General features: G+C 38.0%; 1 protein-coding gene across 1 annotated transcript; it reads right to left on the bottom strand.

Moving 5' to 3' along the window:
• Nucleotides 1–2,094: 2,094 nt before the first annotated feature.
• On the bottom strand, nucleotides 2,095–4,355 carry LOC145165396 (aluminum-activated malate transporter 10-like). The gene is made up of 5 exons (XM_079084128.1): nucleotides 3,979–4,355; nucleotides 3,761–3,901; nucleotides 3,403–3,675; nucleotides 3,207–3,307; nucleotides 2,095–3,130 (listed from the first exon to the last, which is right to left on the bottom strand). Exons 1-5 carry the CDS (start codon nucleotides 4,307–4,309, stop codon nucleotides 2,501–2,503), a joined length of 1,476 nt encoding a protein of 491 aa, XP_078940254.1. The 5' UTR covers nucleotides 4,310–4,355; the 3' UTR covers nucleotides 2,095–2,500.
• Between the last annotated feature and the right edge of the window lie 9,368 nt (nucleotides 4,356–13,723).

Below are 13,723 nucleotides of genomic sequence, written 5' to 3'. Positions count from 1 at the left end.
GTTGGATTTTTGGCCTCAGACTGTTCTCACGACGTGAGACATAAGGGCTCACGACGTGAGGAGTGGTTGATCCCATTTCTGATGAGCTTCTTGGGGTTCACGACATGAGGAAAGGCTGCCCACGTCGTGAGGTCAGCTCAGGTCCTTGACTGAGTTGGCTAGGTTGAGTCGTGATAAGTTGGAATCGGACTGAGTGAGCTCTCACGATGTGACTAAGGGTTGGTCATGACGTGAGAATGAATAGTTGATATTTGGGCTGTTGACTTTGACTTCGACCGTTGACTTTTAGCATGGTTGACTTTTGGTCAAATTTTATTTTTTTAGAAGGTAGACTTAGGGTTTACCTTGTGTAGATTGATAGGAGGTGTTAAGCACACATCTCTTGGCAAGAGAGCAGTTAGTTGTGGTCAGCACGGTTTTGAGCTGAGTGTTTGTTGGCTTTGTGATTCAGGTGAGTCTCCTCACTATACTAAGGGGTCGAATTAGTATGAAAGACCCGATGGTGGCTCCCGACAAATTATATGCATGACCAAGGTCCGGACCTTGGCAGTTATATGTAATACGCTAGTTGTCTTTGTGATACTTGAATGGAAGACCAGGAGGTGACTCTTGGCACTTATTTGTAAGACCCATGGTTTTGGCCCCGAGCCTAGCAAGGAAAGACCATGATACAGCTCGTGGCATAATGACAAGACTATGGTTGGCATATAACAATCTCTATTGTACGTATGGTATGTGGTATTTTGGGGAACTCACTAAACTTTGTGCTTACGGTTTTGTATTTATGATTTCAAGTACTTCCGGTTCGAAAGGGAAGGGCCCGACGTGACTGCACAATATCCCCCAGAGTTTTCCGCATTGGTAATTTATGATCATTACTCTGATGTTTAAATAATATACTCGCTTTAAACGGTTTTGGAACAACTCTTTTGTATGGTTTACTGTTTTAAAAATGAAAATTTTACTATGAATTTTTGGGACGTTACATGTTGTGGTTTTGTGGCCGAGGAGTAGAGGATGAGTTGCAGTGAAGAATCGTCGAGGCCGAACGGTAATCAGTGTGGACCAGATGTTTTGGGCGAGACCGAAAGAGTATTTTTTTCTCTAAAAGAAGCATTGAACGTGCTTGACGGAACATGGGAAATGGCAAGCAGTGACAAATAATAGTGTAAATCTTCTCAAACTTGGGTGACACCCCATTAAGAGAATAGTTACTAGGGTTTTCTCATACAGTAGTGAATCAATATTTACCAAAAGATCAGATAAGACCTTTATCTTTTAACATCAATCGTTTATAGTTCGATCACTAATGGTCATAGTCCAAAGTTCACTATTAAGTTTGGTTGCACGAGCACCCTTGTTATTGCGTAACAAGTCTTCAAAAGCTGACCATACCTTTTGAGTAGCCAATCCTTACATGAGGATCATAGTGAGAAGTTATTAGGTAATCATGCCATATATCCACATTTTTACCGATGAATATCAAGCTTGTATTATTTAGAGTTAGTGCTAGATAGGGAAAATGGTTTGTCAAGGTGTCTCTGCGGAAATGGTATCTGAATAAGCATTCTTTTCGTCTGATATTTCCGTAGAATATGTCTCTGTGGAAATTATACACCTTGCAGAATTGTAAGTTCTCTGCGGAATGGTATTTTACTTATGTGGTTTTACGATTTTACCTCTGTCATGTCACTCTCAGAGAATTTAGGCTTCCGAAGAGCATAAACAATTTCTGCAGAGCCCATCTCTGCGGAAACCTTGGTCATTTTATAAAAATTCGATTTTCATGGTCATATTTTTCAGCCCAACTCATTTTTTTGGTTATGTGACAAATTTTCCTAAAGAATTTTTGGTATGTGTTCATATACGTTATACAAGGGAAAGCCATTGGGCTTGCACATTATGGGCTAACTAATAGGCTAGGATAAGATGGAAGCTATATATGTACATACGAATAGTTAGGATTCGATTTGTTGCATCGTAATTAAATCTATTGATTTAGACAATTCTATCATTTTAGTCATACGTAAATGGATTGTAATCAACTAAATTACTAATTTTCCAACATATTTATATTGTTCAAAATGATCATAATGACATTTAAATGGACACATTCACCATGTTTTCTTTAAAAGGAAACAAGTACAGAGTTGTACGTAGGACCCAGAGGTGGAAAAACAGTGTTGAACGAACTTTTAGATTGTCTACAAGTCAGTGCAAATCGAGTCTGCCTCCACTGAATTAAACATATACAATACTTCAGTGGGTTAAATAAATGGTTTTCCTGGTTTTAGTACTTTGCCATAAAGAGCAAAAAAAAAAAAAAAAAAACGCTAGGGATTACCCCAGGTCAGTTTTTGCATCGTCCCGGAGAGAAGGGACTGCCTGACTGCCTGTACCTGGTGCGTCAGGATACCACCATATTCTTAAACCTGCAAACAGAGAGGTTGTTTATGCTATGATCATATCTTTGACTTCTGTTCGTAAAAGTTATATTTACTTAGACACGTTGAAGGGCGCCCTCTTCATCGGAGACAATCTTGCTGGTCGGATTGTTTTTGGGCTTCATTTTATCTGCTGGTTGCTTAAACTGAGCCGAATCCGCTAACTCCTCAACTGCTTTTACAATGTTTTCTTCTATCCTTGAAGCTGTTTCCATTAGTAAAGACGCGAAACTCACAATAGGAATGACTTCCATGAGAGGAATTACTGTGATTTGACTTGGAACCCTATCGTTTTTCTCGAGTGATTTTGGAGTTGATGACTCTTCTCCCTTGTCATGTGGTTGGACCAGCAAATCTGGAAGGGATTTCAAGTCATTTTGTAGTTCTTGAACCGCGTTTTTCATATCTTCAACCGCCATATCTATCTTGTTAGATCTTGTCGTTGTACTTACGATTGTTGCCAACTCTCTTATCACCGTCGATGCGCTTGAGCTAAGATTCATGCATGAGGAATCGAGATGATTCTTTAATGATTCAGGGACCTGATTCTTGGAATCCAAGCAACTAGTGAGTGTTTCAATGCAATACGCACAACTGCGCGATGATGCACCTATTTTGAGGTACTTCTTCCACGGATGCCGGAAATTGAACTGGCCATGTGCAGGCTCCCATCTAGCAAAATTTTCCTGCATGAAAAAAACATATCGAATGTTATACCAAACACCATGCATGAATGCTAAACTCTTTGCCATTTGTACATACCATGGCCTCCTCGGAAGCTTTTGAATTTAGCACGCATTTATAACCTTGTGATGATTTCTTAGATTCCTCATCATCATGACCAAAATACTCAGCTACACAACCTATAAGAAAAAAAAAATGATTAATTAAGAGTGAAAATTTTCGACAACTGCTATTATATATATTATTGGTACGTATATATGTTATTAGCACTCACAATCTAGCGATTTTGCAAGCTTATCCATGTTCCGAGGGATCAGAAGGTGAAGCTCGGTGCCAGCCCAAACAGGAAAAATAAGCATGCTGGTGATAATGCACAAACAAGTCCCTATGATTATCGTTGATAACCTTTCATGGGCCACATGCAGGAGATGTTCAACTCGGTACCCTGAGACTGAGATCAGGCTGTAAGTGAGAATGAAGATGGTGCAACCATAGTCGAATCTGGCTTTCACCACAGGTATAAATCTTGAAAAGGTTGTAGCAGAAGCTGTAAGAAAGATCATTAATTAGCAATGCTATGCGTATTAATTCACTGATCATACAATTTGATGAATTTGGTTTCTTGATGTTACCTAATATGAAAAGAGAAGTTCCCATGATAAATGGCTCAAATTGGTGTCCTGAATGGCTAGCAACCCAATGAACCCCAAGTGCAAGGAATCCAGCAAGAAGAGTGGCACAGATTCTGTTCAAACACTTGTATAACGTTCCACCTGCAACATGCGCACACACATTAGCGTGTTTCTACAAATGAAACAAAGATCTGATAACGAGAATGTTGAATACCTACCAACTGTATATTCGAAGACAACAACTACAGTCATAACAGCCCAGATGGCACTGCCACCGACACCATCATATAAAGGTCTCATATAGTAAAACAATGACACAACCATCAAAGCTACACCAACTTTAAGGCAATGGAAGAACTTTCTAGGCTCATCCACCCCTAAATCCCATGCTTTCTTCAAGAACATCCACACTCTCATCACAAACCTCATGATCAAACCCTTCAATCCATCCCATATTCTCATGACTCCATACTTGTGCTCTGGCTCCAACACCATTGATGATCCATCACCCATCCTGATACTCCATTCAACTCCATTATTGTTAGTCATTTTTACAAGAGAATGTACAATGGAGCCCGGAGGGAATACTGTTAAATGTAAGATATGTGGATTCTCTAATGACATCGAGCTTATTTATACACAAGATTTGCTGATCTCTTTCCATATACGGAACAAATATTAAAAAAGGATGAAGCTTTTGTCTGTGGCTAAAAAAAATCAATTTGCATCATCTTTTCTGGTTGGGTAGGTCAAGATAGGGTGCATGACATATATATGTCACTAATCTAACAATGCCCAACACTCACAAAGCACTACAAATCAATATTGTATCCTTACGTAAGGCACTAATAACGTTGATTATCTTCCAAGGATATATATTATAATTAAGATGATCGTTTACATTAGTTGAGCTTCATTTTTTTTCACCAAATCATTAGGTAAAGTCGTATGTGTGGACATGTGTCATAACATTCCTTAATACTCTATAACACGGTAGATATTTTATAATTTGAAATTCCCCTTAATTAGGCTTCGTGTCAATGGAGATAATGTAAGTTTACCAGACAAACAACAGAACCAAGTTCGCCACAACAAATTATAGCTGAAGTTGATTTGAAAGAAAAGAGCCTCAAAACTCAACTGGTTCTATCAAGACACTTGTAGCGTTTTAGGAACTAAAATAATTCTTTCGTCCAGACACTTTGTAGCTTTTTTACTTCCAGAAATGCTTCAGCCGTGCAGATATTGTCCTTGCATCCACATGCCCACACTGTACAGGTTAAGTGCTAAATAGATAATGCGTTAAAAAGTGTTAATGGGATCCTTGACGGAGTTTCTTTCATAGATTATTTACTAGCAGCCATCTGGTATCTTACCAACTCGTATAGTACATTAGAAGTAGATCTAGAGAACTTCAAAATAGAAAACTAGTTTTTATCATAGACAAAGACAGCATCGTAAAGTTGTTGTCTTTTTGCACTAACTTTTTCTGGTGCAATATTGTATCTGATCTCATTTAATATAATATTACAATCCCATGTTGGTTTTGTTTGAAAACTAGAGGAATTAGGTCATGAATGGTAAGTCTCCTTTTTAACATAATTTTGTAAAAGGGAAGAATTAATTTCATTGGCTTGTTTAGCGTCTTCACTATGGAATGGGAACACCACTTATCTAGACTTTACGCACTAAGTTGAAAGGCAAACCGAATTATCAAAAGGAAGAAATAAACTACAAGTTTAGCCTCAGGAGTAAGGACTTATATTCAATCTGCGTCTTCAGTCTATTAAGAATTTATTTTTATTCTTTTATCCAAAATCCACATTTTTTGTCACATTTGGGTCCCTAGAACTAATGGTATTACACACAACAAAACAAACATTCATACACGGATATCGTAAAACATTTGTGAAGCCTCATAGGGATGGATATTCAAGCATCGCTATTCTTAAAAGGAAAATAACTTATAAGCCCAACGAAGTTATCAAATCGTTCAAAAAACCTTAATTACGTTTTGTCTGTTCAAGAAAACCCAACGAACTTAATATTTTGTCTAAAAAACTCAACTTACATTTTTGTTTAATTCTCATTAAGGTCAACCGACTAATGAAAGTCAACGAATTGTTAAATTAAGGTGTCTAAACCAATAACTAAATTGGTATATTCTTGAAATAGAAGCAAAATCTTTTTTTGGGTTGCCCTCATAACCAATAACTGAATACAATGATTTTCGGAGAGAGAAAGAATGATTTGTTAAATTATTATATGATTAATAAATTGTAACAAATGATTAATTAATATATTATATAATTAATATATTAATTAGAAATACTAATAATTAATTAAGAATTAATTAGAAATTAATTCGAATTAATTTCGAGTTCATTAGAATTAATTACAAGTGCATGGGCTAAGCTGTAATTGTTCAATAGTTAAGCAAAACAGAGTTTCTAGAATCTTCTATGCATGACCAGTTTTGGCTATGTGTATTAGGGTTTCTAGATTAATCATATTAGATAAATATGGAGATGGATAATTACCTAATTCAAGATATTATTATTACTATTATTATTATTATTATAAGGGTTATACAATGCTTCCTTATCAACTATAAATAGGACCCCTAGGGTCTCTTATTTTTGTCAACTCCTTCATATTCTCAAGAACCGAAATTTTGCTCTAGCCTCCCCTCTCTTTTCAAGTCCTATAGTCATTAGGTTTTTTAGTACAAGCTATTAGAGGCATTCAAGCTGTTGGTGCTTGCTTTCCAAGGAACTACAAGATGATTCAATTTGATAATTTGTTATAATAATCAAGAGGTATGTAACCCTAATCTTTATGTGATTTTCTATTTTCATAGTCTCTCTTTAGGGTTTCTTGATATTCATTGTTTATTGTTATCAATAGAGAAAACATATATTCAAACCAGGTTGCATTTGAAGTTAAGGGTTAAGTGTTTTTCCGCTCATATGTAATTCTTACAACCTAGAAAACTCATCAGTGGTATCAGAACATTAGTTTTCTATTTGATTGTGCATAAAAGTCAATTGATCAAAATTAGGGTTTATGGAAATTAAACCCTAAAGCTTAAATTTTTGCAAATGGTTAGGGTTCTTGAAACCCTAGCCTCCACCCCTTATTTTCAAAAATGATAGGTATCCTTTAGAGTTTTCTAGTTTCAGTAATTACAATTTTAAATGCCTCAAATTTTGGATAATTTAAAACCTAGTAACCCTAATCCTTTTTCGAAAATTAGAAGAGTTTTTGGGATTAGAATTAAATTTGAATTATCCTATTAATTGGTTAATTGAAGATATTTATTTAATCCCTTATGATTTAAATTTGAATTATTTTATTAAGTGTTTAATTGAAGATAATTATTTAAATATTTAATGATTTAAATTAATTTAATTGGTTAATTAAAGGATAATTGGTAAATCACGGTCTTTTTAAAACTTCTTTTTTATGCTTATTTAAAACATTTGATAATGTGGAATTGGTTCCAAAATATGCTTGATATGATATAATATCAAAATCAAGGCATTTTAGAAGATTTTATATTTTAAAATCCTGGGATGCCATAACTGATACAAGAAACATAAGCATAAACCCAGACTTACAAAATCTCAATATACTAACTATCTACATTTCCTTGAATCTGTCAGCAGATAATTACATTATCTTTCAGTATCTTCGTATCGCTACCTGTGATACAAGGAAACTGAGTGGGTCAGGTTGGGAAATCTAGTGAGCACATAGGATTTTCAACCCACAATATTGTAATTATATATTTTTCACAATAAACAAATAATCCATTATTACCCATTCCCGTTATTCTTACTCTCAAGAGACTTGCCCTAAAGGATCTTTGTGAGTAGACAATACTGCTCCGGTGAATCCGTAGCGTTACGTGTCAACAAGGCAACCCTGAGGGGGATAGAGTACTCGAATGAACAACTTTCCTTTTCCCTGAAAAGTATAATCATTAACACCCCCAACTGGTGTTCTACCGGACTACATAGAATAGTCAGTGGTCGTCACCTATACTCTATTAGATGATTGGTCCCGATAATACAATGTATGACCTCTCACCATTATTTTATTTTCCCAAAAACCCGTTACTACCCAACCCATTATTTTATCTTTCCCCAAAACCCTCACAACAGACATTTATATTTCTAAATAATTAGACACGACATTATGATAATACTTTGGGTAATCACGGTAGTTGTAATGTCCCGATGTTGAGGTATTTTCAATTTTAGCCCTAATATGAAAGAATATTGCATTTGGACCATTGGGTTTGAGAAAGATTGCAAGAATGGCCCTGTTGACGTATCCCATTAAGAATACGTTAGGTATAACAGAACCGTCAGTTTAATAGACGGCTTGGGCAAAAGACGGTGTATGCCTAGCGCCGCGTCCTCGCCCTTGCTTGTCGCAACCCCGAATTTATTCCTTGGCGCCCAAATGCCAAGGCCAACGTCAAGACAAAATAGTACCAGTCTTCCCCAGAGCGACGGGTGTAATGCTCAGGACGCTGATCCCCTAGCAAGCCTGCGCCAATAGCAAACAGCCACTCACGGGGCACGATCTACCAATCGGAAGCCGTCTGTCCCTGCCAGACCTAAAAAAGTAGAAGCTATGGTCGGGATTCTGTCCCCCTGACTCCAGGTATAAAAAGGTCCCTTCTCCTCCAAGAGAAGGGACCGACATTCACAACCTTAACCATTTATCTCATACTTTCTCACCCTCTCACTCGAACCACGAACTAACTTGATCGTCGGAGCCTTATTCTGGGACAACCTCCCGGACGACGACTGACGGTCTTGTTTTATTTGTTGTCATTCTCAGGCCCTTCATTTCCATCCCTCAAGGAGAAGGAGATGAGCAGGAGACATATCATAATAGTTGGCGCCATCCGGAAGTGCACCCAGTACAGCACAACCCACTTCACAACATCAGGTGTTGGAAATGACGGATATATGACCGATACAGCAGGAAGGCGACGACAATAGCCCGGTTAGACCAATAAACTCCCTCGACGGAAGCGGTCCGTCGACATTGGAAGGGCATCCGCTCACACAGGCTGGTGGGATGTCAAGTCCACCAAGAAAATTACACCCTTTGTTTGCAAATAAAACGTAATATAATGGTAAAAAAGGGTGTCGATCATCGGGGAAATGGTTGTATTCAATCACCAATACAATCCAAAAGAACTAGTGTAAATAAACTAACTAACTACAATTAAACTAAAGGGGGGGTGTTATGATTGCTTGAAAACTAAAAGACTTGAATAACTAGAAAACTTGCAATTAAGCAAGGTGATGAGATGCTCAAATATTTGAGAGAATTGGTTAACCAAGGCAATTCAACATAATGAACATTTATGTGTTTATCATTAGGATTCAACATGAAGCTTATCATTCATCCCAAATTGGTTATAGCAATCATGAAGCATGATATGCCAAGATTCATCATAGGTAGTATGGAGGTTGGGGAAGCCCACAACACACCTTCTTAATCAAAATCAAATATCCAATTGAAGCAATTGAACCCAAGAAGTTGATTAGCCTTAAGAATGAAGGAATCCCCAATTCCTAGAGGATGTCAATGCTTACACATCCATAAAGGAGTTATGATCCATAAGCTAGAGATGATTTCTACCATCGTAAAGCCCTTGTTCTAAGTAAATTCAATGATTAAATGCTAAACCAAAGAAATAAACCAACAATTGCTTATTCAAGTACCAAGCTCATGATCAAAGCATTAAACAAGCATAAGAAATATGAACTAGAATCATAAACATAAGATAAATGATAAATAAACATGAATCCTTAAAAATCCACAAACATTCAAAGGTTTTAGCCAAGGCTAACCAAAATAGAGAAATTAGCCACTCATGGCAATAGAATAACAATCATAAAAGTCTAATTGCATAAAGAAACTACCAATAACTTGGAAAGATGAAAAGAAATGAGTCTCAAGCTCCAAAATCGCCTTCTTCTAGTCTCTAATGGTGTAAAATCGAAGTGATAGTTGATAGATCTAATCCCCTAAGGTAATGGTAAGCCAAATGACCAAAATGCCCAAAATTGGGCAGTTGTGCGGGTACCCGCGCGACAGAGATTCCACCCGCGCAACTGCTGCTGGAATGCTATTGGCTCATTTTTCCTTCACTAACCATCCCACTACCAAAGATTCCCTTGGTCACCTCCATATCCCATATGATTCAAATTAACCAATCATCTTTTAGCTTCAAATATGGATGCTCCAAGACCAAAATAACAATCTATGATCCATCTTCACAAGCCCACTTCATCCAAGTCTTTAGCCTTTTTAAGCCCAAATCTCCTTTAATGGATCCGCAAAGCCCAATAATGCCTCGAAAGCCCACAAATCCCAACTCCATTCAAACCGCAACCGCAATGAGCTCCAAAACCCTACAAAATTTCTCATGCAAAATAGAAAGTACCCGACATGATCCATGATAAAGAAAATAAAGAATATACAATGCAATATTAATAAAAAGAGCTAAAAATACTAAAACAAACTAATTAAAATAAGGAAATAAAATCGGCTATCACAGGCACCAACGACGCCGCCAGTCGGCCCCACGGTGGAGTTCATTGCTAGTCTATGGCGATCGCCGCCCGTCGCAACGGAACATCCGACCACAACTACCACCACAACGCCTAAACGAGCGCCGACCACCCAATCACAACAAACAGCAAATCGACCGCAGACATCGGCACGACATGCGAGGACCAGCGCTTGGTCCCCCGGCACCATTCTATCAGCCACACCACCCGTCCGCCACCAGTCTTCCCCGATGGCCGCCATGTCGCATATCCCGCTATTTGCACAGCAACCATCGTTCAACCCATATTCATACGACTACCAAGGCATGTACCCTCAAACACAACCACAAATCCACAACATTCAAAGCACGCCAACACAGGGGATGAGCGCACACACTACGAGGATAACAGAGTAAAGTTCACATCCGAATCAGCTAATGCACGCATAACCGAGGCAGGCATCGTGTATGTCTCAAGCGACCATGTATAACTACGAGTACCATTACGAGTATGGCCAAGGGTACAACAGCCCATACCACGTGCAGCAAGCGATGGCCAGTGGAGCACCCAACTACCCACATATGAATAGCCCCGTAAAAAGTATTAGCTCGACATTCTGTCAAGAGCTATTATAGTATGAAATACCACATTCCGCCATGATACCTAACATCCCAAAGTATGACGGCACGGCAGATCCTAACGAACACATAGACACCTACGAGTGGACAATGACATCCCTCCAGATGGACAATAGATTCACATAAACCTACTTCTCGGTCACGCTATCGGGGAACGCTAGCAAATGGTTCAAGGCACTACGTTCGGGAAGTATCTTCAGGTTCGAACAGTTGAGGTACCTTTTCCTCCACAACTTCATGCAATTGAGGAATGTCAAAGGAGATGCCAACTCTATCATGACATGCAAGCAAAAAAAAGGGAGAATGCATCCGAGCATACTATGATCGGTTCACCCTCACGACCCTGAGCTTCCCCAGCCATGAGGAATTTTTAGTGATGGGTGCCTTCGCCCAGGGCCTACTCCCCGACCCCCTGTCAAGGAAAATGCAAGGAACAGTGCCAAAATCTTGGGACGAGCTCAAATACAGGGTCGAAAAATACCTCAGGCAGATTGACGGAGAAGAATGCAAACAATCCAATCTAAAAGCCGTAGCGAACGCCTACCTCAAACAAGAATCAGCCGGCTCACACTACCGCCATAGCCACAAGGAGCGTAACGATGGAAGCCATGATAAACATCACATACATTCGAGACACTCATATCGTAGATTCCGCCCATTCGTCAAGGATGAGCCCAGGAGCCATTGTCACACCCCAAAACCAAGAACGGCGGAAACATTCTCGGGCGGAGGACGTCATGTACAGTATCACAACAATGAATAGTAGTAAACAAGCAACAACATCATCCATTGCATTAATAATATAATTCTAATACAAGTATGTCTTGCCAAATTTAATAGACACCAAAATATAATTCAAAATGAAAGATGAGTCTTGAACGAGCTCCATCTTCTCAAAACCTGGCTCCGGTACCTGTCTACTAGTGACTTGAGAATACAAGTTATTTTGAAAGCGAGTATCAGCTTTAAAGCTGGTGAGATCATAAGTATATTAGTGTCTGTATTTGTACGAAAGTATTTGTAAGATGTTTTGTAAGACGTTTTGAACTCTCCTAGAAAACCCTATGTTTCCTACTAAAAGTAGCCTTCTACCAAGGCATCTAGTGTCTGTGTGAGTGTCTCTTGTAAGAGTATGTATTTTCCCAAATCTGACTATCATTTACCAAAAATATAGTTTTTACATTACAGTGCATTGTGTGAATGTTCACAAAGTTAATGTAATGGGAAAATGAAATAGTACTGTAGTGTTGTACTAAGTAATTACTGCTGTACTAACTACCTTTAACCGATTATTATTTAAAGTACCATGTGATCGGCCTATATCATGCTACCGACTCTATAGAAAAACGACGATGTAAGACGTCGTAAGAAATGACGTTTGGCACCCGTAGACTTGCAAGTCCCACTGTAGCGAGCAGCAAGGTGTAGGATAGTCAATCCAGTATAGATCTATACACAAACTCATACGCTCCCCAATTAAGGAGATTCTGGATACAAAACGGCCATGGCAGGTGATGCCATGCTCCGTTACGTGGCTCACATAACTGAAGAAATGTATATGTAATGTATGTGCTAGCTGTATTGTATGTTCTTCCTCTATCTAGCCTGTATTGTAATGTACTGTGTGTACTAGTTGTATTGTGTTCTCTCTCTATCTAGCATGTATTGTAATGTATTGTGTGTACTAGCTGCATTGTGTGTTCTCTCTCTATCTAGCATGTATTGTAATGTATTGTGTGTACTAGCTGTATTGTGTGTTCTCTCTCTATCTAGCATGTATTGACTCATGTATGAACTGACTCATTGTATGATTCATTGTTCTAGTAATAGTATTAGTAACTCCCTAAACTACACCTATAGTAGCTTACTAGTAGTATTATTTGAATGTATAAACTGTTGGATATAGTGTCTAAGTCCATAACTATATTTGGTATGTACTTGACCCGATCCGGCATGGTCCATTTGGGTTGCACTTCACCCGAACAATTTATGGATAATCGTTTGAGAATAGTATAAGTTATGATTTATTAATATATTATAAGTCCTAATATATTAATATAAAATCATATTATTTAATTAGTATTGATCTATAATTAATTTAGAATTAATTTAGAGATCAAAAGTATGACTAATTAAATATGGGCTCTTGTATTTATGTAGTGTGGGCTAATGCTTATTTGGAATGGGCTAGGCTTGCATGGAAAGTCCATGGATACTCCATGGAGCTTTAACCCATGGATCTCATGGAAATGAAAAGACATGGGTATTAGGGTTTACATGAATGTAACCCTAATCCACCACACTATATAAAGGAGGCTTTGGTTCTTGAAATCACATGAGTTGTGGTGAGTAAAGTAAGAGGGCCGATTTCAAGAAGGTGATTACTATTCTCTCAAAGTTCCAAGTTTGTGGTGATTTGTGATTTCTATTTGAGGCATTCACACTATTGGTGCTAGGCTCTAAAACTCCAAGCAATCAACTACAACTACAAGGTAAGTAATTCTACTAACTTTATTTGATTCAAGTTCCCCATGCCATGCTAGATAGGATAAGAACCTCGGAAAAATAATTATTTGCATGTATCATAGTCAAACATAGATCCAAGGTTTCTAGGGTTGCATGTACACCATAGGAGTGTTAGAATGCTCTGAAAACCCATCAGTGGTATCAGAGACTGGTTTGTTTATTTGATACTTGATGCAAAAAAAAAAAAAAAAAAAAAACTTGAAAATCGAAGTTTTGTT

This window comes from Lactuca virosa, chromosome 3 (genome assembly GCF_052849685.1).
Source record: "Lactuca virosa cultivar CGN04683 chromosome 3, Lactuca_virosa_CGN04683_v6, whole genome shotgun sequence".
Lineage (NCBI taxonomy): Eukaryota > Viridiplantae > Streptophyta > Magnoliopsida > Asterales > Asteraceae > Lactuca > Lactuca virosa.
This window is presented reverse-complemented; position numbering and strand designations above follow the sequence as displayed.